General features: G+C 53.8%; 1 protein-coding gene across 7 annotated transcripts in view; it reads left to right on the plus strand.

Annotated features, from left to right (window-relative positions):
* Nucleotides 1–21,609, plus strand: part of HHIPL1 (HHIP like 1) — a 75,343-nt gene that overhangs the window by 36,870 nt on the left and 16,864 nt on the right. For 5 of the 7 annotated variants that reach the window (XR_004730130.3, XM_035261431.3, XM_035261432.3 and 2 more), the window contains 5 exons: nt 11,436–12,082; nt 14,523–14,666; nt 16,865–17,193; nt 17,671–17,797; nt 20,149–20,294. Coding sequence is in view for 6 of the 7 variants with exons in the window: in XM_035261431.3 (XP_035117322.1) it covers nt 11,436–12,082; nt 14,523–14,666; nt 16,865–17,193; nt 17,671–17,797; nt 20,149–20,294 (1,393 nt within the window). In the remaining variant the exon portion in view is untranslated. Of the gene's footprint in view, nt 1–4,502; nt 4,946–11,435; nt 12,083–14,522; nt 14,667–16,864; nt 17,194–17,670; nt 17,798–20,148; nt 20,295–21,609 lie in introns of those variants that run through there. The other 2 variants (XM_002754273.6, XM_017977328.4) reach the window with 1 other exon arrangement.

Raw genomic sequence — 21,609 nt, forward strand, 5'->3', positions numbered from 1 at the left:
GACCAGTCATGGCAGCTGTACACCCTGTCAGTCTTTTTTCACTTCTGCGCTGGCTCAAATCATCCTAGCACGTCTATCAGCTCCCATTGCATTGGCTCACAGTATCTATTAGAAACAATTTGAAGTCTCCAGCCCTCAGATAAGAAGTGTTGTGCACAGCCCACCTCCTTGCCTTGGTGACCTAATGGGGGTGGATCCCTTTTCTGTACACGACCCTCTACTACTGTGCATGGCACAGCCCCCTACTGCGCACGGCCCACCTCTCTGCCCAGGTGACATAATGGGGTGGCCCCATGGATTGTGACTCACGTGATTATGTATGCCCTATCACTAAGCCTATAGATGATGACCTCACTTGCAACTCTTCCTCCTGCTTGTACCTAATAAATACAGACACTTCTGGCATTCAAGGCCTCACCTGTCTCTGATCATAGGTGGCGTGGCCCCCTGAGTCCACCTGCTCTTCAGCAGTTCTTCAGTGTCCTGTCTCTTTGCTTCTCAGATCCTGCACCTCAGCACAGCATAAGGGACACCCCATGACCCTGTGGAGCCAACAGCCCTCCAGCATCCCAAGTAGCTGGGACTACAGGTGCACACCAGCATGCCAAGCTAATGTTTGCATTTTTTGTAGAAACAGGGCTTCACCTTGCTGCCCAAGCTGGTCTCAGACTCCTGGGTTCAAACAATCTGCCTGTCTTGGCCTCCCAAAGTGCTGGAATACCAGGAGTGAGCCACTACGCCCAGCTGGGTTTTTTTAATTAATAGGCTTTTTTGAACCATTTTCAATTTGCAGAAAAATGTGAGCATATAGTACAGTGGAAATACATTTTTAACCTAATAAAAGTCCACCTTCAAATAACACTATACCACTTCATGTGTAGTGTGATAACTTAAAACAGAATTTCCAGCTCCCTCCTCCCATCTAATGCCATTGCCATCATCTATTTCATTCACTCATGTGCTATCACCACCCAGAACGTTGAATTTCTGACCTATATCATCTTCTTTCTCTTTGAAGAACTTCTTTTTTTTTTTTTTTTTTTTTTTTTTTTTGAGATAGAGTATCACTCTCTCACCCAAGCTAGAGTGCAATGGCACAATCTCAGTTCACTGCCTCCCCGGTTCAAGCAATTCTCCTGTCTCAGCCTTCCTAGTAGCTAGGATTACAGGCGCCCACCACCACGCCCAGCTAATTTTTGTATTTTTAGTAGAGAGGGAGTTTCGACCATGTTGGAGAGGTTGGTCTCAAACTTCTGACCTCAGCTGATCCAACAATCTTGGCCTCCCAAAGTGCTGGGATTACAGGTATGAGCCTGAAGAACTTCTTTTAATGTGTTTTTTTTTGTAGGGCAGATCTGCTGGTGATGAATTTCTTCCATTGTTGTTTTTCTGGGAAAACCTTCATTTCTTTTTCACTCCTGAAGGACAATTTCACCGGATCTAAACTCCTGTTGATGGGTTTTTTTTTTCTCTCTCTCTCCCACCACTTTAATTATTTCACCCTACTCTCCCTTGCTTGCCTGGGTTCTAATAGTAAGTTTGCTGCAATTCTTCTCCTTGTTCTTCTTTAGGTAAGGGATTTTTCCCCCTCTGGCTTCTCTCAAGGTTTTTCTTTGTCTTTTCTTGTCTGCAATTTGCATAGGATATGCCTCGCTGTCAATTTTTAGTATTTTTCCTGCTTATGTCTCTTAGATTCCTGGATCTGCTGTTTCGTATCTATCATGAGTTTCAGAAAATTCTTAACCATTTTTTAATTTTTTCCAGATGGAGTCTAGCTCTGTGGCCCAGGCTGGAATGCAATGGCATGATCTCGGCTCACTGCAACCTCTGCCTCCTGGGTTCAACTGATTCTCCTGCCTCAGCCTCCCAAGTAGCTGAAATTACAGGCGCCCATCACTATGCCCAGCTAATTTTTGCAGTTTTAGTAGAGACAGGGTTTCACCATGTTGGCCAGGCTGGTCTGGAACTCCTGGCCTCAGGTAATCCACCTGCCTCGGCCTCCCATAGTGCTGGGATTACAGGTGTGAGCCACTGCGCCCGCCCTTTTAGCTATTTTTGCTTAAAGTATTCCTTCAGCTCCTTTTTCTCTTTCCCATTTTCCAGTTATCTATATTTATATTTTCGAATTGTTCCACAGTCCTTGTTTGTTTTTGTAACTTCTGTTTTTCTCTGGTTTATCAGTTTGGGAAGTTGCTGTTGGTGCATCTTAAAGCTCTCTGATGTTCTCAGCAGTCTCGGTCTACTCAAGCTTGCCAAAGGCATTTTTATTTCTGTTACGGTGTTTTTGATTCTTAATATATCTTTTAATTTTTTTTCTTAAAGTGGACCTTTCTCTGCTTCTATTACCCATTTGTCCTTGCCAGTGTCCTTGTCGATACTCGGAGATGTTTGTTCTTGATGTTGTCAACTCTTTCCTCCAGAGGCCCTAACGTATTAGTCATGGTTATCCTAAATCTCATGTCAGCATCTGTGTCATGCTCCAGGCTCGCTCTGATGCTCCTCTGACTGTGACTTTTCTTATCTTTTTTCATGCCTTGTTGTTTTTCTGGCGAGCCAGCCAGGATGTACTAGATAACAGAAACTGAGGTAAGTAGGTCTTAGGGTGAGGATTTACGTTTCTCTGGCTGGGGCTGGGCTGTGTTTGACGTCTTCTGTGGCTGCAGGAGCCCAAACCTCATGGCTATGGCCCAGGCTCTGTGTCACTTCTGCCTCCGTACACCCATCTGGAGCCCTGTGTTGATGTGTGACTATCACCCAGTTCTGAGTCTCAGCCAGTAAGCAGGGGCCATCGTAGGTGCCCTCCCTGGGGCTGTGTGCCCTCTGACTCCATCCTGGCTCTGCCTGTGCCCAGCTCTCTGTGCAGGGAGCCCCTGCAGGCTGCATGCCACTCCCTAGCAGCCCCCTGCTAGCTTCAGCCAATGAAAAGCACAGGTGGGAGTTGGAGGGGAGGTGGCAGGGAGAAGCCGGGGTATCCTCCTGCTCTGTCTGCACAGAATCTCTGACAGTGGCTGTCTCCAGCTCTGGCCAGACAGGCCGTGTGAGGGTCCAGCTTTGATGAGGTGACCATAGCTCCTTGGTTCCTGCCACATCTCCTGCTCTCCCTGCATCAAGGACCTGGGATTGTTCCTACTGTGGCTGATCTCAAGGTTACTTCACTGACCCTTGTATGGTCTCTCAGCCTCTTTGGCTTCAATTCTCTGCATTAAATTCCCTGTGTTTCAAATACTCAGTGATGTCTGGTTTCATGTGGAGACCCTGACTCTTACATTGCACCTGTTCAGGCCAGAGCCACTGACCAATGCGTGCTCCATCCCTGAAGCCTCTAATCCACCCCCAGCTCTGCCAGGAGCATGCGCCCAAGGACAGACGTGGTTCCCCAAGACAGTCCAAAGAGACCTGAAGAGGATGGATGTGTACGTTGGGGCCCATGAATATGGGGTAGGAGCTCACTGGACAGAGAAGACGGGGAAGGGCACTCCAGGGAGGAGCAAATGCTGAGGTCCGCTTGGGAAAATGCCTGGTTGGTTTTGGTGTTGTGAGATTCTGGGGTAGGTGAGACAGTGTGTGTGTGTGTCTGTGTGTGTCTGTATGTCTGTGTGTGTCTTTGTATATATGTGCCTGTCTCTGTGTGTGTGTGTGTCTGTGTGTCTGTGTGTGTATGTCTATGTGTCTGTGTGTCTGTCTCTATGTGTCTATGTGTGTGTCTGTGTGTATGTGTCTGTATGTCTGTGTGTGTCTTTGTATATATGTGCCTGTCTCTGTGTGTCTGTGTGTGTATGTCTATGTGTCTTTGTGTGTGTGTCTGTCTCTATGTGTCTATGTGTGTGTCTGTGTGTATGTGTCTGTGTGTGTCTGTGTATGTCTGTGTGTGTGTCTTTGTATATATGTGCCTGTCTCTGTGTGTGTGTGTCTGTGTGGGGGTGCGGGGATGGGTCTGAAGCTCCAGCAGGAGCAGCTGAATAAAGGGCTAGATGCCCACCCCAGAAGGTAGACTCATCAGAGCTCCCTATGGAGAGTGGAAGGGGAAGCCCCAATGGGTCCTGGACTGCAGGGGAAATCGCTGGCCCAGGAACAGAAACTGGGAAGAAGCCCACAGTGGGGACAAAGTGAGGACTGGGAGGCTGCTCTGCCCTCCTTCCCCTCCCTCCCCTCCCTCCCCTCGTCTTCCCCTCCCCTAGGCCAGGTTTCGCTTCTCCCCGAGAGTCGTGGGGAAACACCCCCTGTCCTTTCCCTTGCACCCCCATTTTTAGGCTGTTTCGTGAGAGCTTTTGGGGATGGCTGGCTTCAGGGGCTACCTCCCCTAGCCGAGTGGGTGGTGGAACCGGAGCCCTGGAGTCCAGGCCTCTGGCCCTGCGCCTCCCTGGCTAAATAGCGCCCTGGGGGGAGTGGGGGAAGCAGGGCCCCAGGCGGAACCAGGAAAACACACTGGGGCTTTCAACAGAGCGGGCCACTCCCATTGCATGTGCAAAGCGTTTAAAAGAGGTCCTGCCGTATGCCGCCGCCCCGTCCCTCTTCCTTCAGTCTCGCCGCGTGTCCCTGACCAGAGGTGGCCTCCTAGAAGGGGAGGTCCCCGAACTCGAGGCCCTGCGTGTAGGGGAGGCGAGCGCCCGCCCCTTCCCTGCCGCTGAGAGCGCCCGGGAGGGAACCGGGGCTGCCGTCCCTCCGCCTCTTCCCCCGCGGGGGCGCAGCGATGGCCCGGGCCGGGGCCGGGGCGCTGCTGGCGCTGTGGGTGCTCGGGGCCGCCGCGCATCCGCAGTGCCTGGACTTCAAGCCGCCCTTCCGGCCGCCGCAATTGCTGACCCTCTGCTCGCGGTACTCGGCCTTCGGCTGCTGCGATGCGAAGCGCGACGCCGAGCTGACCAGCCGCTTCTGGGCCCTGGCGAACCGCATGTTGGCCGCCGAGTGGGCCGACTGCGCCGGCTACGCCAGGGAGCTGCTGTGCCAGGTGAGCGGGCGCGCGGCCACCGGGCGGGGCGGAGCGCGGGCGGCCGGGTCCGGGAGCGGAAATCCGAACCGCGCTGGGGCGAGGGCCAAGAGTGGGCGGCGGACTCGGGAACTCTAGGCCTCAGGAGGGAGTCATTTGGCAGGGGGCGGGGAGACCCGGCATCCCAGGACGACTCTGGGCTTTGCCATTCATTAGTTTAGTGACTTGGGCCTTCTTGGGGCCTCAGTTTCCCCTCCTGAAGCAGGAGTGGCGGACAGATGATATCATCGTTTCCTCAGAGGTTGGGGGCTCCTTCGCCTCGGCCTCCTGAAGTCGACACCCCAGTGACCCACCCCGAGCAGCCGCGCCGTTGTGTGGGTACCAGGGTGGAGAGGCATCTGTCCCGGTCCGTGCTCCGCTGTGCTATTGCCCGGGCAGTGAAAGCAGGGGGCCTTGCTGTGGGCTTGGTCAACATGTGGCCAGGGTTTGTTGAGGGTGTTGGGGGCCACTGCTCCCATGAGAGTCCCTACCCCACCCTGATGCCCTTGGCATTTCTGCCACCATCTCCTGGGGATGGTGCCCTGGTCTGGCAGAAGCTCTCTCAAGACTATCTGAGTGACAGCTCTCTGTTGAAGGCCCTGGGCCCCCATCTTCCCTCTGAGGGTGGAGCCCCTGCTTCTGGGCACACCTGGAGGGGCCAAGGCTGTTTGTTTTCCTCTTGTGGGAGTCTGAGGCCCCAGCGCCCGACCACACCCAAGCAGGCAAACGCTGCCTGAATGCAGAAATGGCTGGATGGGCAGGCCCAAGGCATTGCTGGCCCAGAGTCTGGACAGTGAGAGGCCTGAGGTGGAGAGGCCCCAGGGGCCAGAGCCATGTCCCAGCCTTTGGCCAGGAGGGGCAGGTGGTGTGGGGAGGGCAAAAGGGCTGACTTGGAGTTTGATCCTGGCTCTGTCACTTCCTCAGCTGCATGGCTAGGCAGGTCATTGATGCACCTCAGTGACAATATCTTTAAAACGGCTGGGTGCGGTGGCTCATACCTGTAACCCCAGCCCTTTGGGAGGCCGAGATGGGCAGATCATGTGAGGTCAGAAGTTCGAGACCAGCCTGGCCAACAAGGCAAAACCCCATTTCTACAAAAATTAGCTGGGCATGTTGGCGAGCGCTTGTAACCCCAGCTACTCAGGAGGCTGAGGTAGAAGAATCACTTGACTCCAGGAGGCAGAGGTTGCAGTGAGCCAAGACTGAGCCACTGCACTCCAGCCTGGACAACAGAGCAAGACTCCGTTTCAAAAATATATATATGTAATAAACAAAATAAATAAAATAAAACCTTAACCACCCCCTGGGTTGCCATGCAGATTAAATGCCTCATGCTACGGGCTCAGTAAATGTTTGCAGTTGGATTTCTCAAGGGTTTCCTTGGCCCTCACTGGCTGCCCAGCCCTGGGAGGGGCCCAGGTGACGCTCGGAGCCAGATTCAAGGAAAACCCAGAGAGAAGCAGGGATTTGTCCAGCGGTCACACAGCCCAGTGGTGGTTGAGGTGGGGACATGGACCATACTAGATGATGTGAGCGCTTATCTAAGTGAGAAGCAGAAGCCTCTGGGAGGATGAGGAGGGGGCCCTGGGGAGCTCCAGAATGCAACAAAGCATGGGCTGGTCACCTTTAGGTGGGTTCTGCTGGACTCCCACGCTGTGCACCTCAAGGGCACGGGAATGGTCTGGCCAACTGTCTGGTTCCCTAACCAGCCTGGGGGCCCCTCAGGACCAGGTCCTTTGGTCTCCCCACCCCATCACATAGCAGAGTTCCTGCATCTGTGCCACATTTGTCTATTGAGCACTTGCTATGTGCCAGGCTCAGCAGGGCAGTGAGGTGGGCAGGTGGATGGAGGAAGGAAAGGGTCAGTCCTGATGCTGTCCCCTGGCAGGGCACCTCTCTTTTCTTGGGAACCTTCCCAGGACAGCCTGACCTTAAGCAACCAGCAGTGGAGTGACCGCTAACACTTCAGCCCAGGAGTCTCTGAGAGTGACCTCATGTCTGGAGTGAGCTTGGAGATGGCGGCTAAGACAGGGTCACGGTTTCACTGACGGGGCCTCCTAGAGCACGCTGGCAGGAGGACGTGCTCTCTGCTAGCCAGGGCGGAGTCTGCATTTGGCACCTCCTGATTTCCATGTGGGGAGGTGGCGGAGGTGCTTATTTATAGGTCTCTGTCAGCGTGGAGGCACTCAGGCCTCCACACCTGCCCTGGGGAAATGGGAGACTCTTTCCTGGGGCTTTGCTTGTCCAGTAGATGCCTGTGTCCTCTGGAGGAGAGAGGGCAGCCCTGGCACGTGGAAGGCTCACGCCAATGCCGAGCCTTCCACGGCACTGACCGCCCCTGTGCCTGGGGTCGCCTAAGTCGCTGGTCATCACAGCATGTTTTCTGATGGAGATCTACGTGAAATGTGCTCTACTCGCTCATGTATTCAGCAGGCTCTTCCTCAGCCTGTTAGGAGTCAGCCCTGTGCTGGCTGCTGGGCCCAAAGGCTGTTGGAAAGTCACAGGCTCAGTCTCAAAAGTCCCCTTTATCACTTCAGGAGACTGACACACACAGGAAGGTGCCAGGGATTCCCCAAGGAGTGTAGGGAAAAGGCCACATAGCCCAGGGAAGGCTTCCTGGAGGAGGAAGCGTTCAGTTGCACGTCTGCAGCTCATATTTACTGAACAAACATACACATCTTCTCCAACTGTTCCTCCCAACAGCTCTATGAGGTTGGAATTCCTTCCCCCTTCTATAGAGGAGGACACAGGCACAGAGAGGTGGAGCTCATCCACGGTCACATGGGGACTCTGTGCTCTGGCTCTCCTATTGCTTTGCCACACTGCCTCCCTCCTTGAAGCTCCACTGTGTCCCACAGTTGGTGGAGCAGACAGACATGCAAAGAGATGAGTGCCCTGGCGTTGGAGCAGTAACTGCTGTAGAGAGCTCCCCTGTAAGCTGCAAGACTCAGTGGAGTGAGGGTGGGTGTGAGACATGCACAGTGCATTGGGAACATTCATACAGGCCAGGGATGGGACAGTTAGTGCCCTGGGAGCATGGAGGACAAGAGAAGACCTTTAAGTTGGCCTTGAGTCACAAATAGCAGTTTGCCAGATGAGGGAGTGGGTGAGGGGCGACTATCTGATGGACAGGACATCGTGTGCAAAGGATCAGTCTTTCAAAGGACGAATGGTGGACATAAGAAACCTTCAGGACCCAGAGCCATAAGTCACAAGTGTCAGTGACATGTGGTGGCAAACTCTGGGCAAGATGGGGGCTCTCCACCCTGCACTGAATGGCCCAGGCAGCTGGACCCTGTGACATGGGGCTCCTTTCTCATGGACTTTCTGCCACCTGCCCCCAAACACAGTGAGGCCAAGCTGCGGATCATCCTCTTACCAGCAGCAACCACTGTGTCCTCTCGTTGCTTCCTAGTTCTGGGCTACCCTGGTCTGGGCACCACATTTACATCGTGTGTAAGTAAGAGGAAGCACCTGCTGGGTGCCTGGGACGCATGGATGCTGAGGTCTTCAGACTGGCTCCTGGAGGACCTTTTGCTCCCTCTGTAACTCTGCACTGGGCTTTGGTGAATGGCTCTCGTTGCCTTCCAGATGTCTGTTCTGCCCCTCACTGTGTCTCTGGAACTAAGTTGGTCCCTGGCACAATCTTTGCTCAGTAAATTCTTGGTGAATGAAATGTTGCTGACTAATCTGGAAAGAACACCAGTCCAGACATCATGAGGCTTGGGTGTCAGCCCTGGTCTGGCTACTTCTTGGCATGTGTCCTTCTTCAAGCTTCAGTTCCTCATCTATAAAATAGGAGTCAAGCCGGGTGCAGTGGCTCATGCCTATAATCCCAAAACTTTAGCGGACTGAAGCGGGAAGATTGCTTGAGCCAGGAGTTCAAGACAAGCCTGGGCAATATAGGGAGACCCTGTCTCTACAAAAAATAAAAAGGAAAATTAGCCAGGTATGGTGCAGCATGTCTGTGGTTCCGGCTACTCTGGAGGCTGAGGCGGGGAGGATCGTTTGAGCCCAGGAGGTAAAGGCTACAGTGAGCTAGGATTGTGCCACTGCACTCCAGCCTGGGTGACACAGAGCAAGACCCTGTCTCAAAAAATAAATAAACAAATAAAGTAAAATAGTCACAGTGACCCTACCTTGCAAAGTCGAAAGAAGGCATGTGTGCACACAGCCCCTCCCTGGTCCAGGTGCAGCTGCTGGCTGGCCCACAGGCGGCTCCCGGGGGAAACCGTGGGAGGGACAGCACACATGGAGGCCCGAGACTTGGTCATCTGGCCTGCTCGTTGGCAGAGGGGAGCATGTAAGACATAGCACCCCAGGCTGCACCTGGGACAGCAACTGACCCAGGACTCCAAGACATTCCACCAAGTGGCCCTTGGCCTGTCGGGTGAGACCTAGCCTCACAGCAGTAGAGGGGCCAGGAGGACAGGCTGTGGTGTCACCAATAGCCACAGTTGTGTCACAGGAGTGAGTGGGCCCTGGCCTGGGACTTGAGAACTCCCTGGGAGGCAGCCTGCCACCCCCCATCCTCAATCCTCCCCAAACGTCCCAGAGGTGTCCTGCTGGAACCCAGCCTGGTCCTCTCTGTGAGGGGAGGGAGTGTGTGGCTGTTAGTGCCTCCCCACTGCAAAAGGAGCACCTCCTGAGGTTTCTGGGGGCCCAGAGCTGACTCACATGTGGCCTTGGCCTGGTGAACTCACAGGTGGGGAAGAGCATCAGACACAGGTAAAAAGAATGACCACACCACAGGCCGGCAGCTCTAACAGAGGGAGGCCCCCAGACAGCCTGGAGCCGAGGCCTCTGCTTTGGGTAGGGGTGGGACACGGGGAGAGTGCTGTGGCATGGGAACACTTAACTGGCATTTGGGGATGGGTAGCCGGGAACTGGGCACACATGGCTCAAATCCCACTGGTCCATGTGACATGAGACCTTGGGCCAGTGGCTTCCTTCTGCTGTCTCTGCTCCCACCTCTGTGCAGTGAGAATAAGGACAGGCCTCCCTCCTGTGGTTGCCTTGAGGAGGAAATGCAGATTCATGGGCACACTGCCTAGTGCCTGGCCCACAATCTGCCCAAAACCCCAGGAGCTGCTGTGATTGGTTAGCACTCCCTCTCCCATGGCCATGATTTAAGGATGACCAGAGTTTGCCTGCCAGAGAAGAGCGGAGGAGGGGCATGCTTGTGAAGGCAACAGGCTGTGCTGTGGCTCACAGGTGTGAAATGGCTGGGAGTATGTATTAGTCTGTTCTCTCATTGCTATAAAGAAATACCTGGCCGGGCGCGTTTGCTCATGTCTGTAATCTCAGCACTTTGGGAGGCTGAAACGGGACGATGGTTTGAGCTCTGGAGTTTGGGACTGACCTGGGCAACATGGCAAAACTCCATCTCTAGAAAAAAACACAAGAATTAGCTAGGTGTGGTGGCTCTTACCTGTAGTCTCAGCTACCCAAGAGGCTGAGGCAGGAGGATCTCTTGAGCCCAGGAGGCAGAGGTTGCAGTGAGCTGAGATGGTGCCACTGCATTCCAGCCTGGGTGACAGAGAGAGACCCTGTCTCAAAAAAAAAAAAAAAAAAAAAGACTGGGTAATTTATAAAGAAAAGAGTTTTAATTGCCTCACAGTTCTGCAGGCTACATAGGAAGCATAGCGGCTTCTGCTTCTGGGGAGTTCTCAGGAAACTTACAATCATGGTGAAAAGCAAAGGGGAGGCAGGCATGTCCCACAGTGACAGCAGGAACAAGAGAGAGAGATGGAGGTGGTGGCAGGTGTCACACATTTTAAAACAACCAGAATTCACAAGAACTCACTCTATAGACAGTACCAAGGGGAGATGGTGCTAAACCGTTCGTGATAACTCCGCCCCTGTGATGCAGTCACCTCTCACAGGCTCCTCCTCTGACACTGGGGATTATAGTTCTACGTGAGATTTGGGGGGGGACACAGATCCAAGTATTAGGAGATGGAAAGACAGCTCCAAAGGGGCTGTCCATGGGCAGGGCCAGGCCAGGGAGCACTTGGTGTTTTACTGTTTTTCAACAGAGAGAGGCCAGAAGGTACTAGAGGGTGTGGACAAGGTGGTCACGGAGGACCGGAGGTGAGCCTTGGGCAGGAACCCAAGTTAAGTGCAGGAGTGAGCTGTGCTGATGTAGGGACGGAGGTGGGCTGTTAACACAGAGAGGGTGAGTGACAGTGCCTCAGACCCTTTTTGGCATATGGCAGGTGCTCCAGAGTAGCTGCCGCTGCTATTAATAGGAGGAGTAATAGTGTTGTTTTGTGTTCTGACAGAACAACACAAACATTAAGACCTAAGTTCTGCTATTGTTGTTGAGACTTATCGTGGTAACAGACAGATGGCATTGTCTCCATTTTATGGAGCAGCAGACTGAGGCTCTGAGAGATGGGGGACCCACCCAAGGTCGCGCAGCGGGTAAGCACCTCCACAAAGCATCTCTGAACCATTGCTGTCTCTGCAGGAATGCTCGCCGTATGCAGCCCACCTCTATGATGCCGAGGACCCGTCGACACCCCTGCGCACTGTGCCTGGGCTCTGCCAGGACTACTGCCTGACCATGTGGCAGAAATGCCGGCGGCTGCTCCGCCACTTCTCAACCGACAAGGCGCTCCGGGCGCTGGAGGACAACCGTGACAAGTTCTGCCACTACCTGTCCCTGGATGACACGGACTACTGCTACCCTGACCTGATGTCCAACAAGAACCTCAACTCAGACCTGGGCCACATGGTGGCCGACGCCACGGGCTGCCTGCAGCTTTGCTTGGAGGAGGTGGCCAATGGGCTGCGCAACCCCGTGGCCATGGTCCACGCTGGCGACGGCACCCACCGCTTTTTTGTGGCCGAGCAGGTGGGGCTGGTATGGGCCTACCTGCCCAACCGCTTCAGGCTGGAGAAGCCTTTCCTGAACATAAGCCAGGCGGTGCTCACCTCGCCTTGGGAGGGCGATGAGCGTGGCTTCCTGGGAATCACCTTCCACCCCAGCTTCAAGCACAACCGCAAGCTCTACGTCTACTACTCAGTGGGGATCCGCGCTGAAGAGTGGATCCGCATCAGTGAGTTCAGGGTCTCTGAAGACGACGAGAACGCCGTGGACCACAGCTCTGAGAGGTGGCTTCCCTGGGGAACTGGGTCTGGGTGGGGGATAGGGCACCATATGCACTGGTGTGACAGTACCAGTTGCTATCCTGTTCTTTTTTTTTTTTTTTTGAGACGGAGTCTCGCTCTGTTGCCCAGGCTGGAGTGCAATGGCACAATCTCGGCTCACTATAACCTCTGCCTCCCAGGTCCAAGCGATTCTCCTGCCTCAGCCTCCTGAGTAGCTGGGATTATAGGCACGCACCACCACGCCCAGCTAATTTTTGTATTTTTAGTAGAGATGGGGTTTCACTATGTTGGTCAGGCTAGTCTCAAACTCCTGACCTGTGATCCACCCGACTCAGCCTCCCAAACTGTTCTTAAATATTATGAATGTTTAACACACCTGGTGGGGGTGGTGAATTTCATGCTTTGGGGCCTGGGGAAGGACAGTTTTGCAGAACAGACCTCACATGGGGATCATATCCAAACCTCCATCTGGCCTGCGAGGCCCAGCATTTCTCCACCAGCTCTTCTGTTTCAGGCACTTTAGACGGTTCATTTGATTCTCCTAAAACCCACTGAGGCTAGTATTATTTTTCCCATTTTACAGATGAGAAAGTGGAGACTTAGAGAGGTGGAGTGTTGGGTCACACAGGGAGGGAGCATCAGAGCCAGAACCCTGATCCATTTTCTCCAAAGCCCACCGTCTGCCCCAGCCTGCCTCACTCTGGCCCGAAGGTGCCATTCTTGAGCCCCAGCCTGCCTCACTCTGGCCCGAAGGTGCCATTCTTGAGCCTCAGCCTGCCTCACTCTGGCCTGAAGGTGCTATTCTTGAGCCCCAGCCTGCCTCATTCTGGCCTGAAGGTGCTATTCTTGAGTCCTACTGGCTCCTTTTTCCCACCTGAATCCCCTGCCCACGGGAACTTGCTTTCCTTCCTGCCCTGAGGTTCATCTGTTCCTGCCTGCGGGCTTCTGCTCCTCTCAACAACTCCTGCAGAGCCTGCGCTCTGTGGCTGATTTATGCCCCAACTATTTTCAAAATGGGTCTGACTTGGTCGCACAGACTATGTGGGGCACACGTAGTCTGAAATAAACCCTGTATCAGCTTACTCAGTAGGTAGACTTTGATTCTGGGAGTCAGTTACTCAGGTGTTCGGAATGATCAAAGGGCTCTGATGCCATGGCTCACACCTGTAACCCCAACACTTTGGGAGGCTAAGGCGTGTGTACTACTTGAGGTCAGGAGTTCAAAACCAGCCTGGCTAACGTGGCAAAACCTCATCTCTACTAAAAACACAAAAATTAGCTGGGTGCGGTGGTGGACACCTGTAGTACCAACTACCTGGGAGGCTGAGGCAAGAGAATTGCTTGAATCTGGGAGGTGGAGGTTGCAGTGAACTGAGATCCTGACACTGCACTGCAGCCTGAGTGATAGAGCGAGACTCTGTCTAAAAAGAAAAAAAAAGGGGTGGAAACCTGGGGAAGGAAGGCAGCGACTCTGAGATTAACAACTGGAAGAAGCTGCCTATTGGGCCAGGAGGACAAAGTGAGACGATGGGGTTACTCGGGCTGTGGAGCCGGGGACACCCAATAGAAGCTAGAACTGTAACTGGCATGGGCAGGAGGAGGTGGGGCCAGGGAGAAGAAGCCGCTGCTGCCAAAAGAGAGGCTGCTTAAAGCAGAGAAGGGGAGAAATCCCAGTGCTCCTGCCTCTCCAGGGTCCTGCCAATGTGTCCACTGGCTGAACCTCGCTGGAGCCCAGCTAGCTAAGAAACCTGGGAAATGTCATTCACAGAAGCTGACCCCCTGAAGTAGAGAGGAGGTAGTGGGAGGGCCAGGACCGGGTCTGAGGGCAAACTGGCAAAGAACAGCACATTGTGTGTTTGATGAAACTGTAAAATCTTGATACTGAACGTATAAAAAGAGGAGAAATCAACTATGACAGCTATGAGGGCTAACATGATTCTTTATGATGCACAGCATTAGTCTTGACTATGAGCTTCCTGGCAGCCAGAGCAAAAGGAGGAAACATAATTCTCAGGATCTTACATGAGCCTGTACAGCCAGTTCTCCAAGAGAACTGTGGCTCATGCCTGTAATCCCAGCATTTAGGGAGGCTGAGGTGGGTGAATCACTTGAGGTCAGGAGGTCAAGACCAACCTTGCCAACATGGTGAAACACCATCTCTACTAAAAATACAAAAATTAGCCGGACATGGTGGTGGGCACCTGTAATCCCAGCTACTCTGGAGGCTGAGGCAGGAGAATTGCTTGAACCTGGGAAGCGGAGGTTGCAGTGAGCCAAGACTGCACCATTGCACGCCAGCCTGGGCAACAAACCAAGACTCTGTCTCAAAAAAAGAAAAGTCTTTTCCATCGTGAAATGACATCCAAGAGAGACCGTGATCTTGTTTTGTGTTTTTGGCTCATGCCGAAAGGCTGAGTTTTGTGGGTCCCTTATCTTTCTTTAGGATAATCCTGGAGGTGAAAGAACCAGCCTCAAACCACAACGGGGGCCAGCTGCTCTTCGGGGATGATGGGTACCTCTACATCTTCACCGGAGATGGCGGGATGGCCGGAGACCCCTTTGGGATGTTTGGAAATGCCCAGAACAAGTATGCTCATCTTTCGGTTGGTTAGTGGGTTGGTTTACGTACTCCTGGGCTTCTCATACGCTTCTAGAGACCGAGTTCCTTCCTCAGCCACGCAGTGTAGGGCAGGAGAAAAGGTTCTGGGTCCCAGCTCAGCCTGCAGTTAGCTGGGCAGCCTAGGCAAGTCACTTGCCCTCATCAGTTAGAGGAGGTAAAAATCCCCAATGCAGGTGGCTTGTCACAAGAAGTAAAGGCGATTGTGGCTGCCCAGGGTCAGGCACAGTAGTTTCTGATCACAGGCACCTGAGAGGTGACATCAGTGAGCCTCAGGGCAGATTGGATTTTCTCTAAGGACAGCCTTTCCTGCTGGAAGAAGGGAAGGGGTGCACCCCAAGCTGAATGGAAAGTGTGAGCTGGCTGGAGCAGGGTGGCACCAGCACAGGACCTCCTGTCTTAGGGTCCCTCAGGAAGACCCAGATGTTAATGTGTAGTCTTGCTCTCTTCCCCACTTCCAGGCTTGAGCAAGTAAGCTCAAGATCTCATTCCATTACACACACACATACACAAATATGCATGCATGCACATATGCACACAAACATGCATACACATACATGTACACACATCCACACACATCTACATACATACACTCGTTCACACACATACACACGAACAGTCTTGTGCATGTGAACAGGATGTCCAGGAGTCTGAAGCCAGCCTCCTCATTCCCTTCACCAAAATGGTAAAACCTTCCTCAGCCCAGGAGGTAAAAACAGCAAGCATGGTGTTGATGACTCTAATTAAAGTGCTCACACTTTGTGAGTTGTGCTTTCATATGTGACAGCGTAAGCATCGTCCCAGCTTTCTCATGTTTGGGATATGTTTAGAGAGGAAAGTTGAGAAAATAGAAATTAAGGATTAGTGGATAATTGGACAGAACTTCAAAACATCGTTTTGCTGCTATGAGTTTTGCCCACTCAGCTATCGAATCGTGGTATGGTGCATGGGCTCAGAGGTGTGATCTAGGCGGCACTCAGAAGCCTGGAACGACGAGAGGAATCCATGGGGGAAATAGAAGGCCAGCAGCAGGGGCTTGATCACAAGGCACATACTGGGTGGGAGCATTTCACTACCATGAAAGAGGACACTTGTTTGCTGTCCCTACTGATAAGGGATAGGCGTGGGTGGTAATGCTATGTGAGGATAATGGAGTACAGCTTCACAAACCCTGTCTTGAAAAGCAATCCAGAGGGAGGACACCAAAATGCTAACAGCAAGGGAAGCTGATGCATTAAGTTGGTGCATCAAAAATCATAGATAAAAAGGGAATGTTCTCTGCACTGTCTTTAAGCGCATTACAGATTTTTCCCATCATGTGTCACTTTTGTTATGAGCTACTCATCCCCTGAACTGCATGGAGCTTAGGGCTGTACCCCTGTGCTCTCTCCCCCTCCCCCGACACCCACACTCTGGTAGGTGTGTCCTAGTATGTTTTATCATTTGTGGGTCCTAGTAGGTTTTATCGTTTTGGCTAAGGGAATGGGGGAGGCTGATTTGGGACTCCTGGACGTCCTGTTTACTCATCCTGTTTGGCTTTTATTGCAATCCATCATTCACTGATTCAGCAGACACTTAATGGCCCTCCGCTATGTGCTGGTCACAATGCCAGGTACTGGAAGAAAACTGTAAATACAAGTCATTTTTCTACTGGAATTTCCACGCTATAGCACAGTCTGGGAGGAATGAGTGGACGGAGCGGGACCACTCTAAAGTTATAGTTGAGGACACCCACATTCCACAGTGTGTGGTAAGGAGCTTGGGTTTCTGGGCAGGCTGTCTGGGCCGATCCCAGCGGTGCGGCAACTGGGCAACGTTATTCGGCCTTTCTGAGCTCTGCTGCCACAGCTATAGAGGGGGATCATACTAGGAGCCACCTACCTAAAAGACTGTTGTGAGGACAAGATGAAATAGATGATGTGTGTGTCCAATGCTTGGGACAGGCCTGGCGCACAGGAAGCTGGGAGATGCATGTTGAATGAATGAATGAGGTTACCGGGCTGTAAGTAGCTAAGGAGGACTGGATCCCGGGGTCTCTGGCCCCGCAACCTAGGCTCACCCTGCACCTGGCTCAATGGTCAGCCAGCGCCCCGGCACCTGCCCCGCAGAGCCCGTGCGTCCCGGCGCACAGCGACCCTGAGCCGCGCCCTCTCCCACCCCGCCCGCAGGTCGGCGCTGCTGGGCAAGGTGCTGCGCATCGACGTTGACCGCAAGGAGCGCGGCCTGCCCTACGGCATCCCGCCCGACAACCCGTTCCTGGGAGACCCGGCTGCGCGGCCCGAGGTCTACGCCCTGGGCGTACGCAACATGTGGCGCTGTTCCTTCGACCGCGGCGACCCCGAGTCGGGCGCCGGCCGCGGGCGCCTCTTTTGCGGCGACGTGGGCCAGAACAAGTACGAGGAGGTGGACCTGGTGGAGCGCGGCGGTAACTACGGCTGGCGCGCGCGCGAGGGGTTCCAGTGCTACGACCGCAGCCTGTGTACCAACGCCTCGCTCAGTGAGTGCCCGCGCCCCAGGCACCCCAGCCCCGGATCCGCCTCCACCTCACCTCACCTGCCGTGCGGCAGGGCCTCCCTCAGGGACCACCCGCGCCCCGGGATCCCGGGCCCCACTCTGTGAGCTGTGCGGCAGGGCCTCACTTGAGGGCCACACGCACCCCAGGCACCCCCTGATCCTGGGTCTGCCCCCACCCCAACCGCATGGGCTGTGCACTAACGCCTCCCTCGGAGACTGCCTTCGCCCTCACCCGAAGCCTCCCTGCGCCTTGGAGGCCTCCCAGCACTGCTTTTCTGTTCCTCCTCGCCCCATCCCCACCTGGCACCCCTGCAGACAACTTTTCCAACACGCCAGCCCTGCTGTGGCACACCCCTTCCTCCGTGGCCGCCCGCCCCCGCGGAATCCCTCTGGAATTCTCCTGGCAGATGAACCTGCTGGCCGCCGGCTCACCGCAGCTTCTCGCCCTCCCACCCCGCAGATGACATACTGCCGATTTTTGCCTACCCGCACACAATTGGCAAGTCGGTCACCGGGGGCTACGTGTACCGGGGCTGCGAGTACCCCAACCTGAACGGCCTCTACATTTTTGGTGATTTCATGACCGGGTAAGTAGCCTAGTGCCCTTGTGCCCCTGGCTGCTGCCACTGGCTCCTTGGGATTGGCTCTTTGGTGAAAAGGAGTGTATGTGTGTGCCCCCGTTCCTGCACATGTGCCTCACCGCTCTGATGGGGCCAGGTTGTGGGCCTGACACCTGCATCCACCTGCTTCTCCGTTATGCATCCTGAGCCTCTGCTGCAGGCCTCAGTGCCTCTGTGATAGTCACACAACTCATGGCATTGAAGACTGGAGGTTTGCTTCAATGCTGGGTCCCTGATCTTCCTGTCCCCCCTGAGAACCATGTGCTCTGCATCTGGCAGCAGTTCTGATGGGCAGGAGGGCAGATCAGGAACAATTTCTTGACACTCAGGGCCATCCTGCTCCTGGGAAAGCCATAGCTTGTCACTCAACCAGGTGATGGGGGCCTGGAGTCCTGCCCAGCCTACCCCAGCCAGGACTGCAGAGAGCTTGCAAAGCTTGAGAAACTTTGCTTAGATGGATGGATGGACCCCAGAGGACAGTGGCTGCCCATGGGCCTCCTAATGGGGAGAGGAGGTGGGGCTCTTGTGGCCTTGGAGCCTTGTTGCCCTGCCCCTGTGCTCTAGGGCAGCAGTGCCACCCACTGAGACCCTGTTGTTGGGGGAGGATGAATTACATCCCAAATAGGCTTGATAGGGGAGGGAAACCTACATCATAAGCCTCCTGTGAGTCAGGCTCTGTCCCCAAGGGTGCTTATGGAGCCTCATGACAGTGGGCCAAGTGGCCTGGTCTGAACCCTGGCCTACTTACTGGCCGGGTGACCTTGGCCAGTTACTTTACCCTTCCTTATCTTCAGCTACCTCATCTGCAACATCGAGATGATCGTAGTACTTGCCCCCTAAGTTTGTTTTGAGAACTGAATCAGTTAATACGTAAATAGCACTTAGAATCTAGTGTGCACTCAAAAGAAAGAAAGAAAGAATCTAGTGCATGCTTAATATATAGTATTTTTGTTTTTGCTGTTGTTTTGAGACAGCATCTCACTTTGTTGCCAAGGCTGGAGTGCAGTGGCACAATCTCAGCTCACTGCAGCCTCCACCTCCCAGGCTCAAGCAATCCTCCCACCTCAGCCTCCTGAGTGGCTGAGACTATAGTCGTGTGCCACCCTGCCTGGCTAATTTTTGCAATTTTTGTAGAGATGGGCTCTTGGTCTGTTGCCCAAGCTGGTCTTGAACTCCTGGACTCAAGCGATCCTCCTGCCTCGGCCTCCCAAAGTGCTGGAATTACAGGCTCAAGGCATGATGCCCAGCCTGGTGTTTCCTATTTCCAGGCAGCCTATTTCCATGCATTCTTCAGAAGGCAGCTGAATAGGGTTCCTAAGGAGGGGGAATAAAGACGTGAAGTTGCCTGAGGCTGGTGGGAGAATTCTGACTTTGTGTCCAGCCTGCAGCCTGAAGCTGAGAGAGATACCCAAACTGGGCCCCTGGAAGTTGAATCCCTCTCATCTCCACCCCTTCCCCTCAGACCCAGTTTTTCCATCTGGAAAATGGGTGTAGATGAAGCCTCTGTTTTTACCCCTGATTCTCCTTTCTCCCTTCTGTCCTTCCCGGGAGGGCCCAAGTCTGACCACAGAAATTCCACTAATTTTGCCAGTTTTCTCAGCCCCTCTGCTGGGTCAGGCAAGGGCCAGGATGACAGAGATGAAGAGCACCCCTCACACCCAAGCCAGGGAGACAGACCCACTCAGTCCACTGTACTGCAACCTCAGAGAGCCTGTGCACAGTGTGGGGAGCCCAGCATGCAGGCATTCAGGGAGGGCTTCACAGAGGAGGGGATGTCTCTAAGCAGGACCTGGAAGTATGAATAGGTGATTGGCAAGCCGAGATGGGAGTAAGGAGCAAGGTTAGCATATTCCAAAGATGTTGACGCTCCAGTGCTTGGCAGGTTCTGAAACCGGTGAGCTCTTGACAGCGTTGTGCCCTCTGCAGGAGCCAGTGGGCAAGATTGCATTCAGGGTGCAGGAACCAAGCTAGTCTTGTTCATTCTTGTGGGTCTCTGGTAGGTGCTTAGTGAAGATTGCACACAGTGACAGCTTCATGGACGTATGCAGTCACACAGGGCCCCATGCTCAGAAAGGTCCATGCTTGATCTCATGCTCTGTGGTTACTATCTTGAATTCTTAATACTTTTTCAACGAGCGGCCCTGCATGCTTGTTCTGCACTGGGCTTGGCAAATTGTGTATGGTCCTTGCATGAATCGGTGGGTGAGTGGATGGACGGATGGATGGATGGATGTGGGAGGGAGGGATGGATGGATTGGTGGGTAGGTTTCCCTAGGTGCCATGCCAGGCATGGCCTCACAGTTCATCTTCCTTTGCAGGCGTCTGATGTCCCTCCACGAGAACCCGGAGACAGGCCAGTGGCAGTATAATGAGATCTGCATGGGCCATGGCCAGACCTGTGACTTCCCAAGCCTCATCAACCACTACTACCCACACATCATCTCCTTTGGGGAAGATGAGGCCGGTGAGCACTCCTGACACCTCTCCTTGTTGGCTGCCCATCCCTGGGACGGTCCTCCACCCTGCAGGCCTTCTGGTCTCTGATGTGGGGGAAGGACCACACAGGCCTGAAACTAGTTCCCATGGGGAGGAAGATGTTCCCTGGGCTCCGGACCTTGCATGTGCCTGTGTTATAGGAAAGGGGTCCTGCACTAGAGCCCAAGAGAGGGTTCTTGGATCTCACACAAGAAAGAATTCAGTGCAAGTCCATAGAGTAAAGTGAAGTAAAGGAATAGAAGAATGGCTGCTCCATAGAGCAGCCCCAGGGCGGCTGGGTGCCTATTTTTATGGTTATTTCGAGACGGTATGCTAAACAAGGGGTGGATTATTCATGCCTCCCCTTTTTAAAGCATGTAGGGTAACTTCTTGACATTACCATGGCATTTGTAAACTGTCATGGTGCTGGTGGGAGTGTAGCACTGAGGAGGCCCAGAGGTCACTCTTAGCGCCATCTTGGTTTTGGTGGGGTTTAGTCAGCTTCTTTACTGCAAACTGTTTTATCAGCAAAGTCTTTACAACCTGTATTTTGTGCCGACCTCCTATCTCATTCTGCAACAGAATGCCTTACATGTCTGCGAAGGCAGCCCAGTGTTTCAGCCTTATTTTGCCCAGCTCCTATTCAAGATGGAGTCGCTCTGGTTCACATGCCTCTGACACATCCTTGGGCGTCTTCACCTCTCTGAGCTTCTGTTTGTTCCTATGGAAAATGGAAGTAGTGGCCCCTTTCTTCCCCTTGCCCTACCCCACCCTGGGCAAGTTGCCAGGAGTCCTAGACTAATGACACGGGAAAGCGTCCCTGCCAGTTAGTTGGCCGGAAGGTCTAAAATGGTGGAAATGCAGGCAGGTGGTGGAAGGGAGTCTCCTCAGAGCCCTCCCCTGGTCTGGATTTCCTGATGGCAAATGTATTTGGGCCGTTAAATGAAGCCACGTAATTATTTCAGAGCGGGTGGACACAGCCTTCTTGTCGGTTACTGGGTCCTGAATCTAGGCACTTGTGTTTTCAATGCAAGGGACAGAGTGGGAGGGGAGAGGAAGAGGGGCTGTGGAGACTGGATTCTGCTCCAGCCTCCTGCCTTTGTCCTTGGCCCGGGATTGTTCCTGGACAAAAGCCCAGGGGCCCCCGGCGGGCCCTAATGGATGCTTATTGGGGTTGCTAGGCAACGGCCGCCCAGGGGCCTTTGGAGGGGTGTCCCCTGCAGGGCTCAGTGCCCAGAGCCCCCAGGGCTGAGTCTGGGAAACCTTTGTTGAACCGTCAAAATCTGAATTAAGCAGCCCCCAGC

This window comes from Callithrix jacchus, chromosome 8 (genome assembly GCF_049354715.1).
Source record: "Callithrix jacchus isolate 240 chromosome 8, calJac240_pri, whole genome shotgun sequence".
NCBI lineage: Eukaryota > Metazoa > Chordata > Mammalia > Primates > Cebidae > Callithrix > Callithrix jacchus.